Consider the following 15,983-nt stretch of genomic DNA (forward strand, 5'->3'; position numbering starts at 1 on the left):
CGTTGTAGCAGCAGTTTACGGTCTGTTTGGCGCGTTCATGTGTCGCAATGGTGCATGGGATATGTAGTTTCAGCGGGGACACAAAGAAACCTCACTGTGGTGTTTATTGAGACGATGGACAAAGTAACACCACAAAGAACAAGTAGTATACACCAGACTGTTGGTTTTTCTTGACGAAAGCAAGCTGCGGTATCGCCGCGAACACTTCAAACACCCCCGCAGCAGTTGTGTTAGGTCTCACTGTACAGACGAGGGCAGCAGAAGACTGACATTACCCCGCCAACCGTCAAGCACGAGGGGCACAAGAAGAGAAAGAACCTCAGCCGCGCGCACTCGTGAACGCGCACTGACACTAAATCCGCTAGATTACTAACCCTAACCCTCCTCAGCAAAGGAAAGATGACTGTTTTGCCGTTTTAGCGAATACTTATGTACGGACCAACTGTGCCAGTTTTAACCCTCAAGGAAACTAATTATTCTGTGGAATACAACTACTTAGAAGGACGCCTCATCTTTTTTTCTTTGGGTTGAGAAAGAACCCCACAGGGTTTTCGGGCCAGTAGGTCGTCAGGAGTTGGAACAACGAAGAGCGTCTCGTAGTACTTTGCATTGAAATGAAGTGTTGTTTATGCGGGTTTCAGATGCTAGGACAAGTCTAGTTTAACCTTTGGTAATTATTTTGGGGGTTAGCAATGACCCATGATGTGCCAAAGAGCTGTTATCTGGACTGGTCAAAACAGTGTCAAAGGCTAAGCTAGGTTTTGGTCCCAACTATTATGAAAGCTACAAGCGGACATTTGTAACTAACGTTAATGGGGCACTTATGTTACTCCAAAGACTTGTGCTAAAGTAAACTGTTCACGGAATCCGACAATACTTTGGCGTCTTAAAATTGAATTCCTTTGTCAACTTTTTCATTGAAAGACACAGGATTCACTATGTCTTTTTTTAATTTCCGTAAAATATTTAAACTGGGAGCTGAGAAGAAGAAGAAGCAGTACGAACACGTCCGCAGAGATGAAAATCCAGAGGAAATATGGGACATAATCGGTGAATTGGGAGATGGAGCCTTTGGGAAAGTGTTCAAGGTAGGTAATGTCTCCATCGCGGGGCTCTATGTGGAGAATAGCCTTTTTCCCTCTAATTGCTCCATTGTGGCTGTTTTCGTCAGTCTTTTGTAACATCTCCGCACCCAGCAATGCTCTTTCTGAAGGGTGACATAATGTGCCAGCAGTGTCACCTCAGTCTTGCATTGCTTTGACCCACCCACCATCTTCAGACCAATACCCTAGCCCCGTGACAGAGGTGGTGTCAGGTATGACTGCTGAGCTCCCTCTCCACGGTTTCCCATGTTCAAAGTTTGTTTACATGTGACAGACATCCGACCAATGGCAACAGACGCGCACATCTTCACCACCTGGTCTCGTTCATTGTCAAGCAAAGCTGAGAATCTGTGAACATCTTGGTAGTATGCACACACAGACGTAAACAATGGCTAGAGCCAGAGCACAAAATTAGCACCAGCTACCAGCCGAATGCTGGAGAAAATATGCAAGAGCCTTGTAGATTTGCTTCAGTCACCAGCCAGAAAGAACAAAGGCAATCTATGAGTGACTGGTGAGATTTGAACATTTAGTAGCTGTTTGGTCAGTGGACAGAAAAGTAGATTTTCAGACATTAGACATTTTCCAAGCAGGAACAGAACGTGTGTTAATAATGCTGGTCTGTGTTTATATCTGTGTTCATATCTGTGTTCATATCTGTGTTCATATCTGTGTTTATATCTGTGTTTATATCTGTTCTGCGAAGCTCAGACACACCAGCCAGATCATTTTCCCTTTACATTTTCAGATAGCCGACCCGGTGTCAAAGCAGCCCCCTTGTCATCATTTTAATAGCACCATTGTTTGGGTTGACCCTAATGCATAGCCGGAGCCAGAAGCTTCATTTGCATGAGTGACAGTAAATGTTATCAGGCAGGAGGGCTCTACCAGAATTAATACCAGGAAGTCTGTGGCAAACAAACACACTTTACATTCTGTTTGGTCTTGGTCGCCAAGTTCTATTTTTGGACATCTTTTAAATAGTTGTGGGCTTAACCAAGATTTCATGTCGGTGTTACTTTGTATCATACTTCAAGTAAGCCCAATGGTTTAGTCACAGGTTGCCAATTTAGCAGCATTCCAACACTAAAGCTCACATGACCTAGACCCAGTGTTCAAGAAAGGAAAAAGCACCAAAATACATCCTTTCTCATCATTCTCCCATGGAAGCAGTTACCGTGTGTCCTACTGGCACTGGCTGAAGGAGATCTACAAATAGTAAATTGCCATGTGTTATGTTTATATGTCTGGGCTTTGGGCCATACCAGTTGCAATGCCCCACTGCACTGATTCACCACTGGGATAGTCCACACTCTATTGATTCATAGTGAAATACAAGCTGTCTGTTTTAGTACTGGGGAGTACATTATGGGGCTTTATATTTTTTTAAATGGCGTGTATGGCTGACCGCAGAACACGGGCAGGTCACCAGGAAGTGGCTGCATCCCATATCGCAGTGGCAACTTCATTGAGAACATCCTGCCCGCAGAGGAGCCAAAACAAACAGGAGAAATGTCCCCTTCAGCGAGACGTGTCTCATGTTCTGCTGACTTACTCAGACGCACAGCGAAGCAGAGAGTGTTTGCTTCTTTTAGCCGATCCTCTTAAAGGTCCAACATAAACCGAGTTTGGCCTTCTTCGAGATTGCGTGTTTTCATCTAGAGCAGTAGAATCAGAACAAACACACATTTTCTGAACTTGATCAGAACACAAGACGAGCAAGACCGTGAGCTGAATAACTGCACGAGTCCTTTGACCCTACAACCGTTTAATAACATTCTCCTCCTATAGGCTCAAAACAAACAGACGGGCATCCTCGCTGCAGCCAAAGTTATTGACACAAAGACTGAGGAGGAGTTGGAGGACTACATGGTGGAGATTGACATCCTGGCCTCCTGCGACCACCAAAACATTGTGAAGCTGCTTGACGCTTTCTATTATGAGAGCAAACTCTGGGTGAGTAGAGGGAAGAGCTCTCTGGAGTGACAATGTCATCATTGTTTGACCATGTTATACAAGCAGAAGTATGGACCTAATAATCATACAGCAGTTTGATTTAGCAAAGCTTCCTTCTCAATCACAGATTCTACCAATCTTCAAAATATGGTTGTATCCAATAAATGCAGCTTGACCAAACCATGAGTGAATGTGGTAGTAACAGTTCCTCCCACAGTGAATCAGCACTATCAAACCACAAAGGGAAATACTGTTTCACTGAGTCTTTACTGTAAACTCTGTATTCCAGTTGTTGTTATGATCATGGGCTGAGAGTGTATCCAGGTTATTTATTCAGTTTCACTTTTTAAGGAAAGAAACAAAGGAGATTTACATTCTGAACAAAGAGATGGTAACATCGATGTGCATGGACATGCTGGGAGACAATCCAAGTTATCTGTTTTTAAATAAATAAAAAGAGGTTAGGAGACCAGGTAATATTTTCCTTACACAGAAAGAAAACAGGAACGACAAAAATAAAAAATTCATTCACAAAGTGTGGCTGTGAGTGTCGTACATAAGGAACCCATTTTGATCATAACTTATTAAATCTGTTCATTTGTAGACAAAGTTCCATGACTAACTATACCTGTCCATTGCTGTGCTGTGGGGGAGCCTGGTGATGTTTTTTATAAGCAGAAAGTGCCCTGTATGAAAGTCAGCTTCTCCTAAGATAAAAATGTAAAACTGGAAGGGTATTGTTGTGTTAAATATGTCCTCAGATGTTTTGTGTATCTGTGACCAGAAATGCCTAATTACTGGAATAAATATATGCCAGTGATTGGCATCCTGGCTCCCTCACAGTCTCCAGCACTTTGGATGTGCTCCTGTAAGGTGTGCTAATGAAAACACTTGAATGTATCTATGCCAGGTTAAAGGCAGAGTATACCACTCTACTGTTATTGGAAGGTTTTTGCAGTATATGCCAGTTCCTTTCCAACCGTTGTATTCTTATCAAACTTTGAGGCCAAAGTTCACCTGAGCAGCAGAAAGAAGGAGCTTTTAGAGTCGTTAATCATCATACCAGTTTATAATCCATCCGCTTTTGATATGAGCTCATTTTTCATTTTGAAATGCCTTTGTTTTTCTCTGTTGTCACTTTCTAATTCTGTTATCTTTGAAAACTGCCAATTTGTCTATTCCTTGTGACACAAACTCTGAAATGTACATGTTTCACAGCATTAGGGCATTACTGTTGGACTCCAGTGAATACTGATTAGTTGTGTAGATACAGTGCTTTAATTCCTTTAACCTTTGCCTGTAGCAAACCTGTTTCAGTAGATAGGGATAAACGTGAGGGAAGTGTTCATGAATAATGAAACCACGTGTGTGAAGAACTCAGTGATTGAGGTAGATTACAGGTTGCTGAAACCCAGTATTCCTGGGGTTTTCCTTTCCTATCGTACACTCTGTAGAATATCTAACCATGTTAGGCAAATAACACATTCACCATGGCAAAGGACATCTCTCCACAATCCATTTTCTAGAATTAGAAACCGGGCATGTACATCCAGGGGTGGGGACATCATTGGAAGTACCATGCCGTGGCTGGTGTGAGTCAAAACGCAGGCAGAAAGACAGTCAGGTCATTATAAAGTCTCATGATAACCTGGCTATTTGATTACAGTGCGTTTCATTGAATGCTCGGCCCTTTTCCTCCCCATTGTCCTCTCAACAATGGTCGTCGCCTGATGGAGGTTGTCTGCTGATTTTTATCTTGGTCTGTGTGGCACCTGTTCGTGCAAAGAGGAGAGTGTCCAGGACATTTCCTCCTGGAGATGAAAGGCTTTATTCCACGTGGTCCCCAGAGGGTCTGGAGGAGACTTACCTAATAACTGCATACTAAGTTGTGTGTGTCACCTGTTGACCTTTGTTTCCCTTTTGCTGTGTTACATTACAACTTCCGTTGCACAGCAACAGTTTCTAGGCTCCAGGCAGTGATGTTGTGGCTGATATTTTCATCCTTTTAGGCCTCATAACTTGTAGGTGAGATCATACGCGGACTCACATCCTCCCTCTCTGTGCCACATGAATGGATTAGAAAATATGTGGGTGCATAGTTCTCCATTTATTTGTGTGTGTGTGTGTGTGTGTGTCAGATAAACAAGTGGGAGAGGAAGCCACAGCCCTGGCCCATGGTTCCTCTCTGCCTGCTGCCACTCTGAAAAACCACTGTGGTGGCCATTGTACAACAGCGGAGCCACTAAAACAACAGCACGCCTACAGAGAAACACTAGACTGGTGTGCGTGTTGAATAGCCAAGACTGCTCTGAGACTTGAGGCATTGTATGTCTCGTAAGGGCTTTGTTGTTGTAAGTAGAACAGTCTTGAAAAGCTCAACTGAATAATGGAATGCCATTGAACCTTGGATAGAAGTTAGTCTTCTTTAGGAAATAGGCTCTTAGAAGATTTTGTCACTTGTCATTTAAATGCAGGTTGACCCTATAACTGAAGCTAGGGCCCCAACGTATCTACCACAATTAGTTTCTCAATGGTTACCAAATTGCATTGCGGCTTTACTTCCTCTTACTTAATGTGTGACATTTGGCCGAATGTTCCCCAAATCTCAGTGGAGAGAAGTGAGTTAGCTTCATGCTCTAATAAGGCTAGCCTTGTGTCCAAGCCTAATAAAGACAAAGCTCCAGATGCTTCACCTACAATACTGCAGTCACACTCACCCCTGCCTGAGCTGCGCTGTCCATACAAACTTTAATCCTATTTGCAGAATGAGGCCTAAGGTCTGGCAGTATAGCTAGCTACTAACCAGCCACCTAGCAGCTGTGTGAAACCTTTACCACAATGTGGCCCCAACTGGGCCAATCCTCTTACGCCAACAGCCATACTGAAAGCTTCTAAATGCCTTTAAGTTCTCAGAGTGTTTCATTCACGCAGGCTGGGCGGAGGTTCATTCTCAAACTGCCCAAGCCAAGTGAGTAGGTAGGGCAGGCAATGGCGGAGATGATGACTCCCTCTGAGTTCTGTACATATACAATGCACATTTCAGCAGACTAAATACATGGAAGCCAGCATTTCTCTCTGTACTTGAGAACCATCCAGACTCTCACAATAGATTCGAAAGGTCACCAGGTTCAACCCGAGCATTACTGCCTCATGAATAGGCTGCACTCACCTCTGTTTGAAATGAATAATGTTCACCTCTAAATAATAAAAACTGGTTACTGACTTTATTTTTAATGCAGTGCATGTTGTTTTACATAAACAAGTAGCTGTGTTGCAAATGTTGAAAAATATATTGACTGGGTTCCTCTTCTTCCCCTCGTCGGCAGATCCTCATTGAGTTCTGTGCAGGAGGGGCTGTGGATGCGGTCATGCTAGGTGAGTCAGCATTTCCACTGCATACAGGTTGTAACGTCAAATAGGAAACTGTGCAGAAAGCAGCACTAAACTAAATTAAGACATCAAAAGGCCTCTGAGGTTCTCAACCAGGGACCCTTGAGGGGGTCCCCAGAAAAATGGGGAATATTTTAATTTCACCATTACTTCATTGACTAGAATCCCAATGAGAGACTGTATAGGAATGACTATTCAGTTCATAGGTTTCACACTTTTCACTGTTAATCAGCCAATATACAGTATAGACAGTTACGGCATAACTAAATCTAATCACACAGGGATCCCTGGGAGTCTCTTATCAAATATGACTCCATGTCCTGGTGTGTATCACTCTGGGGGTCCATGACACCAAAAAGGCTTTCTACAGCAGTGGTTAGACCACCCACATGTTACATTCTTCATTCATCAATACACTGACCGTAGCTTAACGTAGCTATGATTATGTGGCATACCACAGTCAGGAATGCTAAGCATGTGTTTGTGTGACCTTTGTCCCCGTGCAGAACTGGAGAGACCCCTGACAGAGCCTCAGATCAGGGTGGTGTGTAAGCAGACTCTGCAGGCCCTCGTCTACCTCCACGACAACAACATCATCCACAGAGACCTGAAGGCTGGCAACATCCTCCTCATGCTGAACGGTGACGTCAAGCTGGGTAAGGGCACAGTCAAATCCTGCCGTTAACACCACAAAGTACATCATTTTTCCAGGCAGGGTTAGCTACAGACTGTCTCGCCCAGTCTCTATGATCCCAATCATTTTTATGATTACGACCCTTACTCCATAGATGATTAAATGATTAAATTAGTATTGTTGCAGGGTGAATGGAGAAAACTGTAAACTGTAAGGTATATACCATATACAGGATATAGGAGAAAGTTAAGAGCTAGGGTGAATTGTCTTGCTTTACAAGTATATTTCTCCTCATTCAGTCATGTGAATTTTTCTTTTTCACTTTTCAAGGGGAAAAATCATAAATGAGTTCACAGTCTAGCAATGTAGGCTGTGTGCCTTTGGCCAGATTTTCCATGTCTTTATCTCATGTTTCCTCATAATTTAACTGCTGGCACAGGAATGTACAGTAGAGTGATACCATCCATTTATAGCTGTTTTTACACACGCAGCCCAAACACATTGACAGGTTCCGTTGTCTAAGTCATTGTTCACACACAGGTCTGTCTAACTTGAAATCCCAACCCTTTAGCCTCTACTTGTTTGCATTATGGCATGTTGTCACCAAATAGGTTATTTGCAATTAGTTTGCACAGTACCCAAGGATGTACAGACACTTTGAATGGATTACTTTGATACTGAGTAAGAAAACTTGATATGATTGGATTTATGGATGTTTATTCACAATGAAAATTGAAGAGTCACACTGAATAAAACAATAAAATATCCTGTCTGTCTTCAGATTTAGCTATGGCTGAGAGAAGGAGTACACATTTTAGTGCAAATTGCATGAATCAGTGACTAACAAGTGGCTGTGTGTTTTTAAATTACCTCAATTGCCTCCATGAGCTGTGTGTCACACCCTCTGATTTGTGTTAACGGTTACAGGAGACACTAAACAACTGTTTCACAGGCTAAATACATACATTTCTTTGTGACAAGTGTACTGAACCGTACTGTTACATGGCTGTTGCAGACATAGTAACATAGACTAGTGGCCTTAATGCACAATAGCAAATGTTTGGACCTGCAGATGCAGTAACGTAGCTTACTTAGAGGGGTATGAGTCACTACTGATGGATGGTGAAAGAACACACAGCAAGCATTTTGTCCAGTGACATAACACACACAGAGGTGCCTGTGCATCTGCCTGCCGGGACACTGATGAGCTGTTACTCATACACGATACAAACAAGGCCTGATGTCATTGTGCAAATGTAAGAGGAGCATTATAACAGCATGTGGTTTCTCAGGCTGTGTGTTCATTTCATGCACTGATGAGATTGGCAGTTGTACCGCTCAAGCGTGTACAGTAGTTCATTTTGTACTTGTTTGGTTTGTCTGTTTTCCTTTTGGAAAATAAATGATGACGGTGGTGTTCCTCTGGCTAATTTCTGGTTTGCCTGAATCACATGTCTTCCAGCTGACTTTGGTGTGTCTGCCAAAAACACCAAAACGCTGCAGAGGAGAGACTCTTTCATCGGAACTCCCTACTGGTGAGTGGAATCCAAAACAAACTGACCATCCTTTTTGCCTTTCTTGCACAAATTACAGTTAACATACATGGACCTCACATCTCCTTTCAATAACTTCCTCACTTCTTTCTTCCCAGGATGGCTCCAGAAGTGGTGATGTGCGAGACGTCCAAGGACCGTCCATACGACTACAAGGCTGATATCTGGTCCCTCGGGGTCACCTTGATTGAGCTGGCACAGATTGAGCCGCCCAATCACGAGATGAACCCCATGAGAGTCCTGCTGAAAATAGCCAAGTCGGATCCTCCTACCCTAATGCAGCCGTCACGCTGGTGAGTCACAGCGAAAAGCTCTATCGTCCTGTCGGTATAATGATTAGAATAAACTTGATTTGGGTAGCACTTTTCAAAACAGAGTTACAAAGTGTTCTACATGGCAATACAAATGCTAGACGAACAATGAGAAAAGACATATAAAACAATATATAATAATGAATGAGGGAGAAGCATCCTTGAGGTCACTGGTTTAAATGACAATGGACACACTCAAGTCCTTTTTTATCACTTCCACCCTGCAGGTCCCCAGAATTTAGTGATTTCTTAAAGCGGTGCCTGGACAAGCATGTGGACAACAGATGGACTGCTGCACAACTGCTACAGGTATCTTTCTCTTGGAACCTTCACACAACAAAAGTTCTGAATCTCTATTTCACCAACTATCAGTTCCCCAAGTCTCATACCTGGCCACTTAAATGGAGTGATAATCCCCATTCCCCATCCCATACCCATGAACCACCTGCCATTCAGAGCATAAGCAGCAGAGTCCTAGACGACATCTGTCTAGCTGCCTAGTGTCAGGTCTGTGTCAAGTACTGAACCATGTGTCCTGGCAAGACTGACACTTATCCCTTAGTGCTTGAGCTGACGTCAGCAGTACAGGCTTTTCTTTTTCCATAGGGTTTAAGGTGCTCTCCGAGTCAGAGCCACTTACTTACAGACGGGCAGTAAGGACACATTAATTCACACACACAGGAAATACTGCAGCTAAAGCTTTGTTCTGCCCCGAGGAAGACTCAATGGGCTTGAAAATACAAAACAGCGGTCTGCCACCAGTGAAGGTTTTGATATCGAAGAAGCTGCATATTCTTGGGCCAGCGATACAATATGTGCAGCAGATTTCGAACCCAAAGAAGGTGAGGCTGTAAAGGGATGTAGATGCAGTGTGTAGTCTTACCTTGGTTGGCATTAAAGAAGTTTACTGATCGATTTATTTGTTTATTGTGAAGTACACAGACAGACGGGTGAAAATTCCAGAGAGTAATAGAAGGTGCAGGAAAGAAAGTCTGGAAGTATTTTCTCAGCATTCTTTTAATGTGTTTGATGGATGTACTTGACCGATCTCAAAATCTGTGGGATTAGTTGTTGGTGGGGTAACGAGTCTTTGCTGCCAACTATGTTGAGGTGCTTTTATTGCAGCGGGTAAATGTTGAGTTTACCACCTAATTATTTCTTTATTTCTAATGACATTATTTTTATTTGTCTTTTGCACAGCATTCATTTGCGTCCAGTGTGCTAGACAACAAGCCTCTGAGGGAGCTCATAGCTGAGGCAAAGGCTGAGGTCACCGAGGAGATCGAGGAGCACAAAGAGGAGGAAGAGGAGGAAGAGACAGAAGCACATCTGGTGTGTACCCATTTACAAAAATCACTTTGCCAAGGGTTTGCTAGAGTTTGCACTATGGAGGCTCACAGTTGGGTATTTTTATTTGTTATTGTTTTGTTTTCATTAAGCAGGGCTGAATGATCCGCTATCTGCCACAAATGGCGTATTCTTCATATGTATGATTATATTCTAGAGCTGAAATGACAAGTCAATTACTCAATTGGCATAAAAGTAATCAGATTTTTTAATCAGACATTAAAGAAAAAAAAATCTAAAAAGAGAAAGAAAATAATCAGCAGATTAATCACTGCTGTAAAAAGGTAAGATACAGCCATACTGCCTTCCGGATCCAGCAATATAAACATTTTAGTATTTTATATATAGTGATTAGGGCTGCAGCTAACAAATTAATTATTTATTATTGATTAGTCGGCTGATTTTCTTGTGTGTGTGCATTGAAATGACCCAAAATGCAAAGATTTCCGCATTGAAAGCAAGGAAAAGCGAATCAGCATTGTAAAATGACCTCACAATGATTGCTCTGTTTATTGTGGGCTCATGGTCGTTGGTCATTACATTACCCCTGTTTTGTTCTGGCTTTTGGAGACCATTCCTAACTTCTCTTACTCCGACCTCTTCTTTAGGGCCACAAACGTGCCGCCTCTGATGTCAGCGTTGCCAGCTCAGAGGATGAGAAGATCCCCCTCTCTCCCTCCATCTTGGAATCAGTCCCTGAGAAGGTTGAGCCAATTCTGCCTGTGCCAACACCCACTGAGCTCCCTGTGGCCAACCATGTGCTGGACACTAGCTCTGTGGAGGAGGCCACTGCCCCTGCAGCTGAGGAGCGCCCAGAGGAGATTTCGAACACTCCAGTTGAGGATGGAGAGGTAGAACAGAAACCAGTGGAGGAAAAGCTTCCAGAAGCAGCAGTAGATGTTGCCTCCCCAGAACCGGAGGCTGAACCAGAACCACAACCACAACCACAACCAGAGGCCAAACCAGAACCGCCTGCTAAGGAAATGCAGCAGCTGGAGATTGCCGTTGACGATGAAAAGGAAGTGGACACAGCCGAGGTTCCAGCCAACACACAGGCAAGCACAGAGAGTCCAGTCACTGAGGCTCCTCAGGAAGAAAAGATGGCCGTTGTGGAGGAATCAAACACACCAGCAGAAGAGGAGGACCAATACAAACATCTAAAGGTGATACTGACACTACCAGAGCAAGATAAAGTTGTTCCAAAAGAGGAGAATGAAGAGAAACCCACAGAAAAGGATAAAAACAATGCAGACGATGAGAAGTCAGTTCCAGACAAAGCTAAGGATGACAAAGAGAGAGACTCAGACTCAGGGACTGGCTCAGCCGCAGATAACAGCAGTGTAGACCTGAATCTGTCCATCTCGAGCTTCCTGTCTAAAACAAAAGAGCGAGGATCTGTTTCCATACAGGTAACTCCCATAGTCCACAGTTTCAGATATCAGAAACTGTATTACAGGCTTGCATTGCAACAGATACATTTATTCACTTTTAACGTTTTCCCAGGACACCAGACGCCAGAAGAAGACGCTGAAAAAGACTCGCAAATTCATTGTGGATGGAGTGGAAGTTAGTGTGACTACATCAAAGATCATCACTGACAATGATACCAAGAACGAGGAGATGAGATTCCTGAGGTATTCACCTGCCTTCATTTGCATACGCCCTGGGTGTCAGTTTTATGCAAATATTATGTAAATACATTACCCGAGAACCTTAGTGTACTGACTGTGTGGAGTTAATCTATCTTAATAAATCTTTACATCACCATTTCAGTTCGTGTGTTCGCCACTGTCACCTGCTTTGAACTTAAAAAAAAAAAAATTAACATAATTTTTCTTTGGTTCTCTCCCACCACCTACCTCCACCTCTGCAGACGCCAGGAGCTGAGGGAGCTGCGTCTCCTGCAGAAGGAGGAGCAGAGGTCCCAACAGCAGCTCAGCAACAAGCTGCAACAGCAAAAAGAACAGATCTACCGGCGCTTTGAGCAGGAGACTACAGTGAGTCACTCAAGTCACAAGTGTCGCGGTTGAGTGCTAATTATGCCTTATAATCTGTGATTTACAGGCTGTCGATGCTATTTCTGACTGCCTTGCACCTGTATGGACTGGTATGCATGAAAGCATGTTGTTTTAGCCTGACAACTGACATCTACTTGCTTTAAAATGAAGACTCACTTGAAGCCTCCAGAACTGGCTAATGACCTCAATTGAACTTCAAGAAGAAAAACATAACTGTGATTTTTTTTCTTTTAATCACACTTTAAAAGGGTTAACGAAACAGTCACAAAATAGACCGTTTGAACAAATACAGAGCAGCTGTCAGAGCACCTCGCTGAGTTGCTTGCTTGTCAGTAAGTGCACTGCATTCCAAAACCTCCCATGTACATGTTTGGCCGTCTACAAATGTAAACCCGTCCAGATGTAGGAAAAGGTGTTAAAGATGATGACTCATCTGAGTGTTACTTTCTTCCGATGCACGGACATCCACATTTTGTGGCTCTTACAGATTCTTCTTACAAAGTCTTTGTGAGTTAGCCTTAGCTGCAGGAGGTTTGTGAATGGCAAACTTCACGGCTGTGGCTCAGAGGCAGAGCGGGTGGTCCACTAATCGGAAGGTTGTTGGTTTGATCCCCAGCTCCTCCCGCCACATGTCGAAGTAATCCTTGAGCAAGATACTGAACCCCGAATTGCTCCGTGTATCGGTGTGTGAATGTGTATGAAAGGGTGAATGTGGGCACGTAGTGTAAAAGCGTTTTGAGTGGTCGGAAGACTAGAAAGGCGCTATACAAGTACAGGTCCATTTACCATTTACCAAACTTGTCATGTTACTGTGTGGAGGCATACAGTTGTTATTGCTGTGGCTGTCTGTTTCTGTTTATCCCTGTTAGTTCATCTGAACTGATGTGGTCTGGCTCATGTTACTGTTTTCCATACATTGCATTACATTAAATAATTTGCAGTGTTTATTATTGTGCTTGTTTTGATCAGCAATTTGTGAAGTGCCTATTAGGCCTTTTTTTAAACTCTGCTGGCTGCCTCATTCCTTTGAAAAGTGATGCATACAGCTAATGGGCTTTCAATTTTGTATGAATCCCATGTTGTCTGCTTCTTAAATATTGATTGTGTTATGAGGAAGTTGTGTATTTTTGGTTTTATCTTTCAGGCTTCTGGAAAAGTTGCACATATTTCCTCCTTCACGTCAAGAATCTCTAAATGTTCGAACAATGATTCATGCTTAGGCTTTGGATATTTGGCATCTACAAAACATCTTTCACATTGGCAGCTTCTTAAGAATTCCTCCAAGATTTTACAAACAGAATTGCTTCTTTTTTCACAACAATTCATTTCACTAATGTGTCCTACAGAGTAAGAAGCGTCAGTACGACCAGGAGGTGGAGAACCTGGAGCGGCAGCAGAAGCAGACCATCGAGAGGCTGGAGCAAGAGCACACCAACCGGCTCCGGGACGAGGCCAAACGCATCAAAGCCGAGCAGGACAAAGAACTCTCCAAGTACCAGAACATGCTGAAAAACCGCAAGAAAGAGGTGAGCATGTGGACCACATCACTTCTCATTTCCCTTGGCCACATGTATTCCCTTAAGAGGGTGGGATAGCTTATAAAGTCGCTATTTATAGTAGGTTGTTTTGATACTTAGAAACACACACACACACAAGTCTGATCTGTCTAATAAGCGTTTATATAACCACTGTTTAGCTGTAACAGGCTAAATCGGTCTGCGCTGCCACTTCTCATTTATTTTCTCACATAGTACTAATCTATCCAGAGCTGGTGTCTCATTTTATTTCCATCTATTGCTCATGGCTGCCCTGACACAGGGCAATCAGGAGGTGGGACTTTCTCCAAAGCACGTGACACACACTATCATGAAACGTATTAAAGAGGATATTCTCCAAGCCCCGCCAGAGGAGGTAATGAGGGCTTGGTTTGCTGTGAAATCTGAACTTTGACACACATTACCTGTTCCTCTTAGCTCTCATCATGTGTCTTTTATTGGAACAGACTTCAGACTGTGTGAGGGTGGCGTGCACAAATATCCAACATATTATTTATTGTGCTGTTCGATACCGCTTTTATAACTTCTCTTTTCCAAATTCTCCACCTACCTGAGTTTGCAGTGCCCATCACAGGTTTACAGTGTGTGTGTGTGTGTGTGTGCAGTGTTTAGTGCAATGTGTAGGAGGGTAATCTACTGTGATCCACAGGGAGTGGCCCATGTTATGATTCAGTCCTTTCAGTTGTCCTCGTGCACCCTGTGCAACGGTCCCATACAGGATGTAAGTGAAACCCCTCAGTCTGGCCTCTTTCTTGTGTTTCTTCAAGCATGACTCATTACTCTTGAGACTACGCTCTTTTCGATACATCAGCACATGCAAAAGGGCCTCTACAACAGTACTAGGAAGTGGACAGTACTTCAGGTTCACTACTTGGCATTGAAAAGGTTTTATAAGTTGTTCTTATTGTTCAGTTTTGATCTAAATCTTTAGGGGAATTAGTAGACATTCAGAGACATGTAATATTAGAAAGCTTGAACATGTTCACTGTCCATCACTGAGCACTACAAGAGTGTGTAAAATGTAAATTTCCTGTGTGCTAGGTGAGCCAGGTAGGTCGGATTAATGACAATGACAAGCAGGTGAAACAGTCTTTAGTGCCAGTTGTGACTGTCTGGTTCATCAGCCCAAGCCGTGCTTAGCCTGAAGTGAACTTTGCACAAAGCCTGTAGGTCAGGAAACACACTCAAACGCTCACACACACTCGGCTGGCCTCGTAACACCCATCCTGCTCAATGTATTGATAAAGGTTTCTGTTAGCCTAGTTAGTGAGGCACTTCTACAGAGACAGACAGAAAGCATCACCTCAGAGTTTTCTTTAATTGAATTTTTCTCAGCAGCCATTTTGTCATGAAATAGTAGGGCAAATACAGGTGTTACAATGATACTAATTAGGATTAAACAGAGTCAGGGTGATGTTGTATATTTTGGCTCACTGGAAAGGCTCTGCTACACTAAATGGAACAGAACCTTAATTAGTGTCATTAGTAACACGTGTGTTTACCCTACTATTTCATGTCAGACATAGCTGGTGTGAAAAAGGTCAGAGGTTCTGTGATTCTTTTGATTGCGCCTTTCTTTCATTCTTTGTGTGCTGCAGTTTAACACCTGGACCTGGTTTTCCTCATGTCATTTATAATCTCTTTCTGTTTTCCTTCCAACCAGGAACAAGAGTTTCTGCAGAAGCAGCAGCAGGATCTAGACAGCGATCTGAAGAAGATTATCCAGCAACACAAACACGAGCTCGCCACTATCGAGAGAGACTGCCTCAACCACAAGCAGCAGCTTCTCCGAGGTAAATATCTGACCGTTAGAAAACCTTAAACAATAAATGTAATGTAAATGATTGTATTAATGAATACATACTGTAGGCCTTATATGAATGAATTTGACAATGACATGAAGGGTGTCTTGCTACCTTATTGCTATTTGCACAGGTTCAGCTGCAGATGATCAAAGACACTTCAAATGCAAAGAATGCCCACTATACGCCACCTGCCTGGCACCAAACGGCAGACAGAGTTGGCGAGCAGCTAGAGAGCGCAGTGTAGCATTTAACTAAAGACCTGGATATTTTCGGAAAAGTTAGTCGAGACCAAAACAGAGCTAAAAAGACA

At 43.1% G+C, this 15,983-nt stretch overlaps 1 protein-coding gene across 1 annotated transcript in view; it reads left to right on the plus strand.

Moving 5' to 3' along the window:
• Positions 1 to 348: 348 nt before the first annotated feature.
• The window catches only part of slkb (STE20-like kinase b), a gene marked incomplete in the record, with an annotated part of 19,072 nt that continues 3,437 nt past the window's right edge, over positions 349 to 15,983 (plus strand). Inside the window, 13 exon segments of the mRNA XM_035659783.1 lie at positions 349 to 1,088; positions 2,895 to 3,059; positions 6,386 to 6,434; positions 6,956 to 7,105; positions 8,546 to 8,618; positions 8,735 to 8,929; positions 9,175 to 9,256; positions 10,148 to 10,279; positions 10,903 to 11,703; positions 11,798 to 11,928; positions 12,168 to 12,291; positions 13,659 to 13,838; positions 15,532 to 15,661. Coding sequence (XP_035515676.1) covers positions 939 to 1,088; positions 2,895 to 3,059; positions 6,386 to 6,434; positions 6,956 to 7,105; positions 8,546 to 8,618; positions 8,735 to 8,929; positions 9,175 to 9,256; positions 10,148 to 10,279; positions 10,903 to 11,703; positions 11,798 to 11,928; positions 12,168 to 12,291; positions 13,659 to 13,838; positions 15,532 to 15,661 — 2,362 coding nt within the window.

The sequence above is a fragment of the Morone saxatilis genome, unplaced genomic scaffold (assembly GCF_004916995.1).
Source record: "Morone saxatilis isolate NCDOM2014 unplaced genomic scaffold, NCSU_SB_2.0 Contig17, whole genome shotgun sequence".
In the NCBI taxonomy this organism is placed as follows: Eukaryota; Metazoa; Chordata; class Actinopteri; family Moronidae; genus Morone; species Morone saxatilis.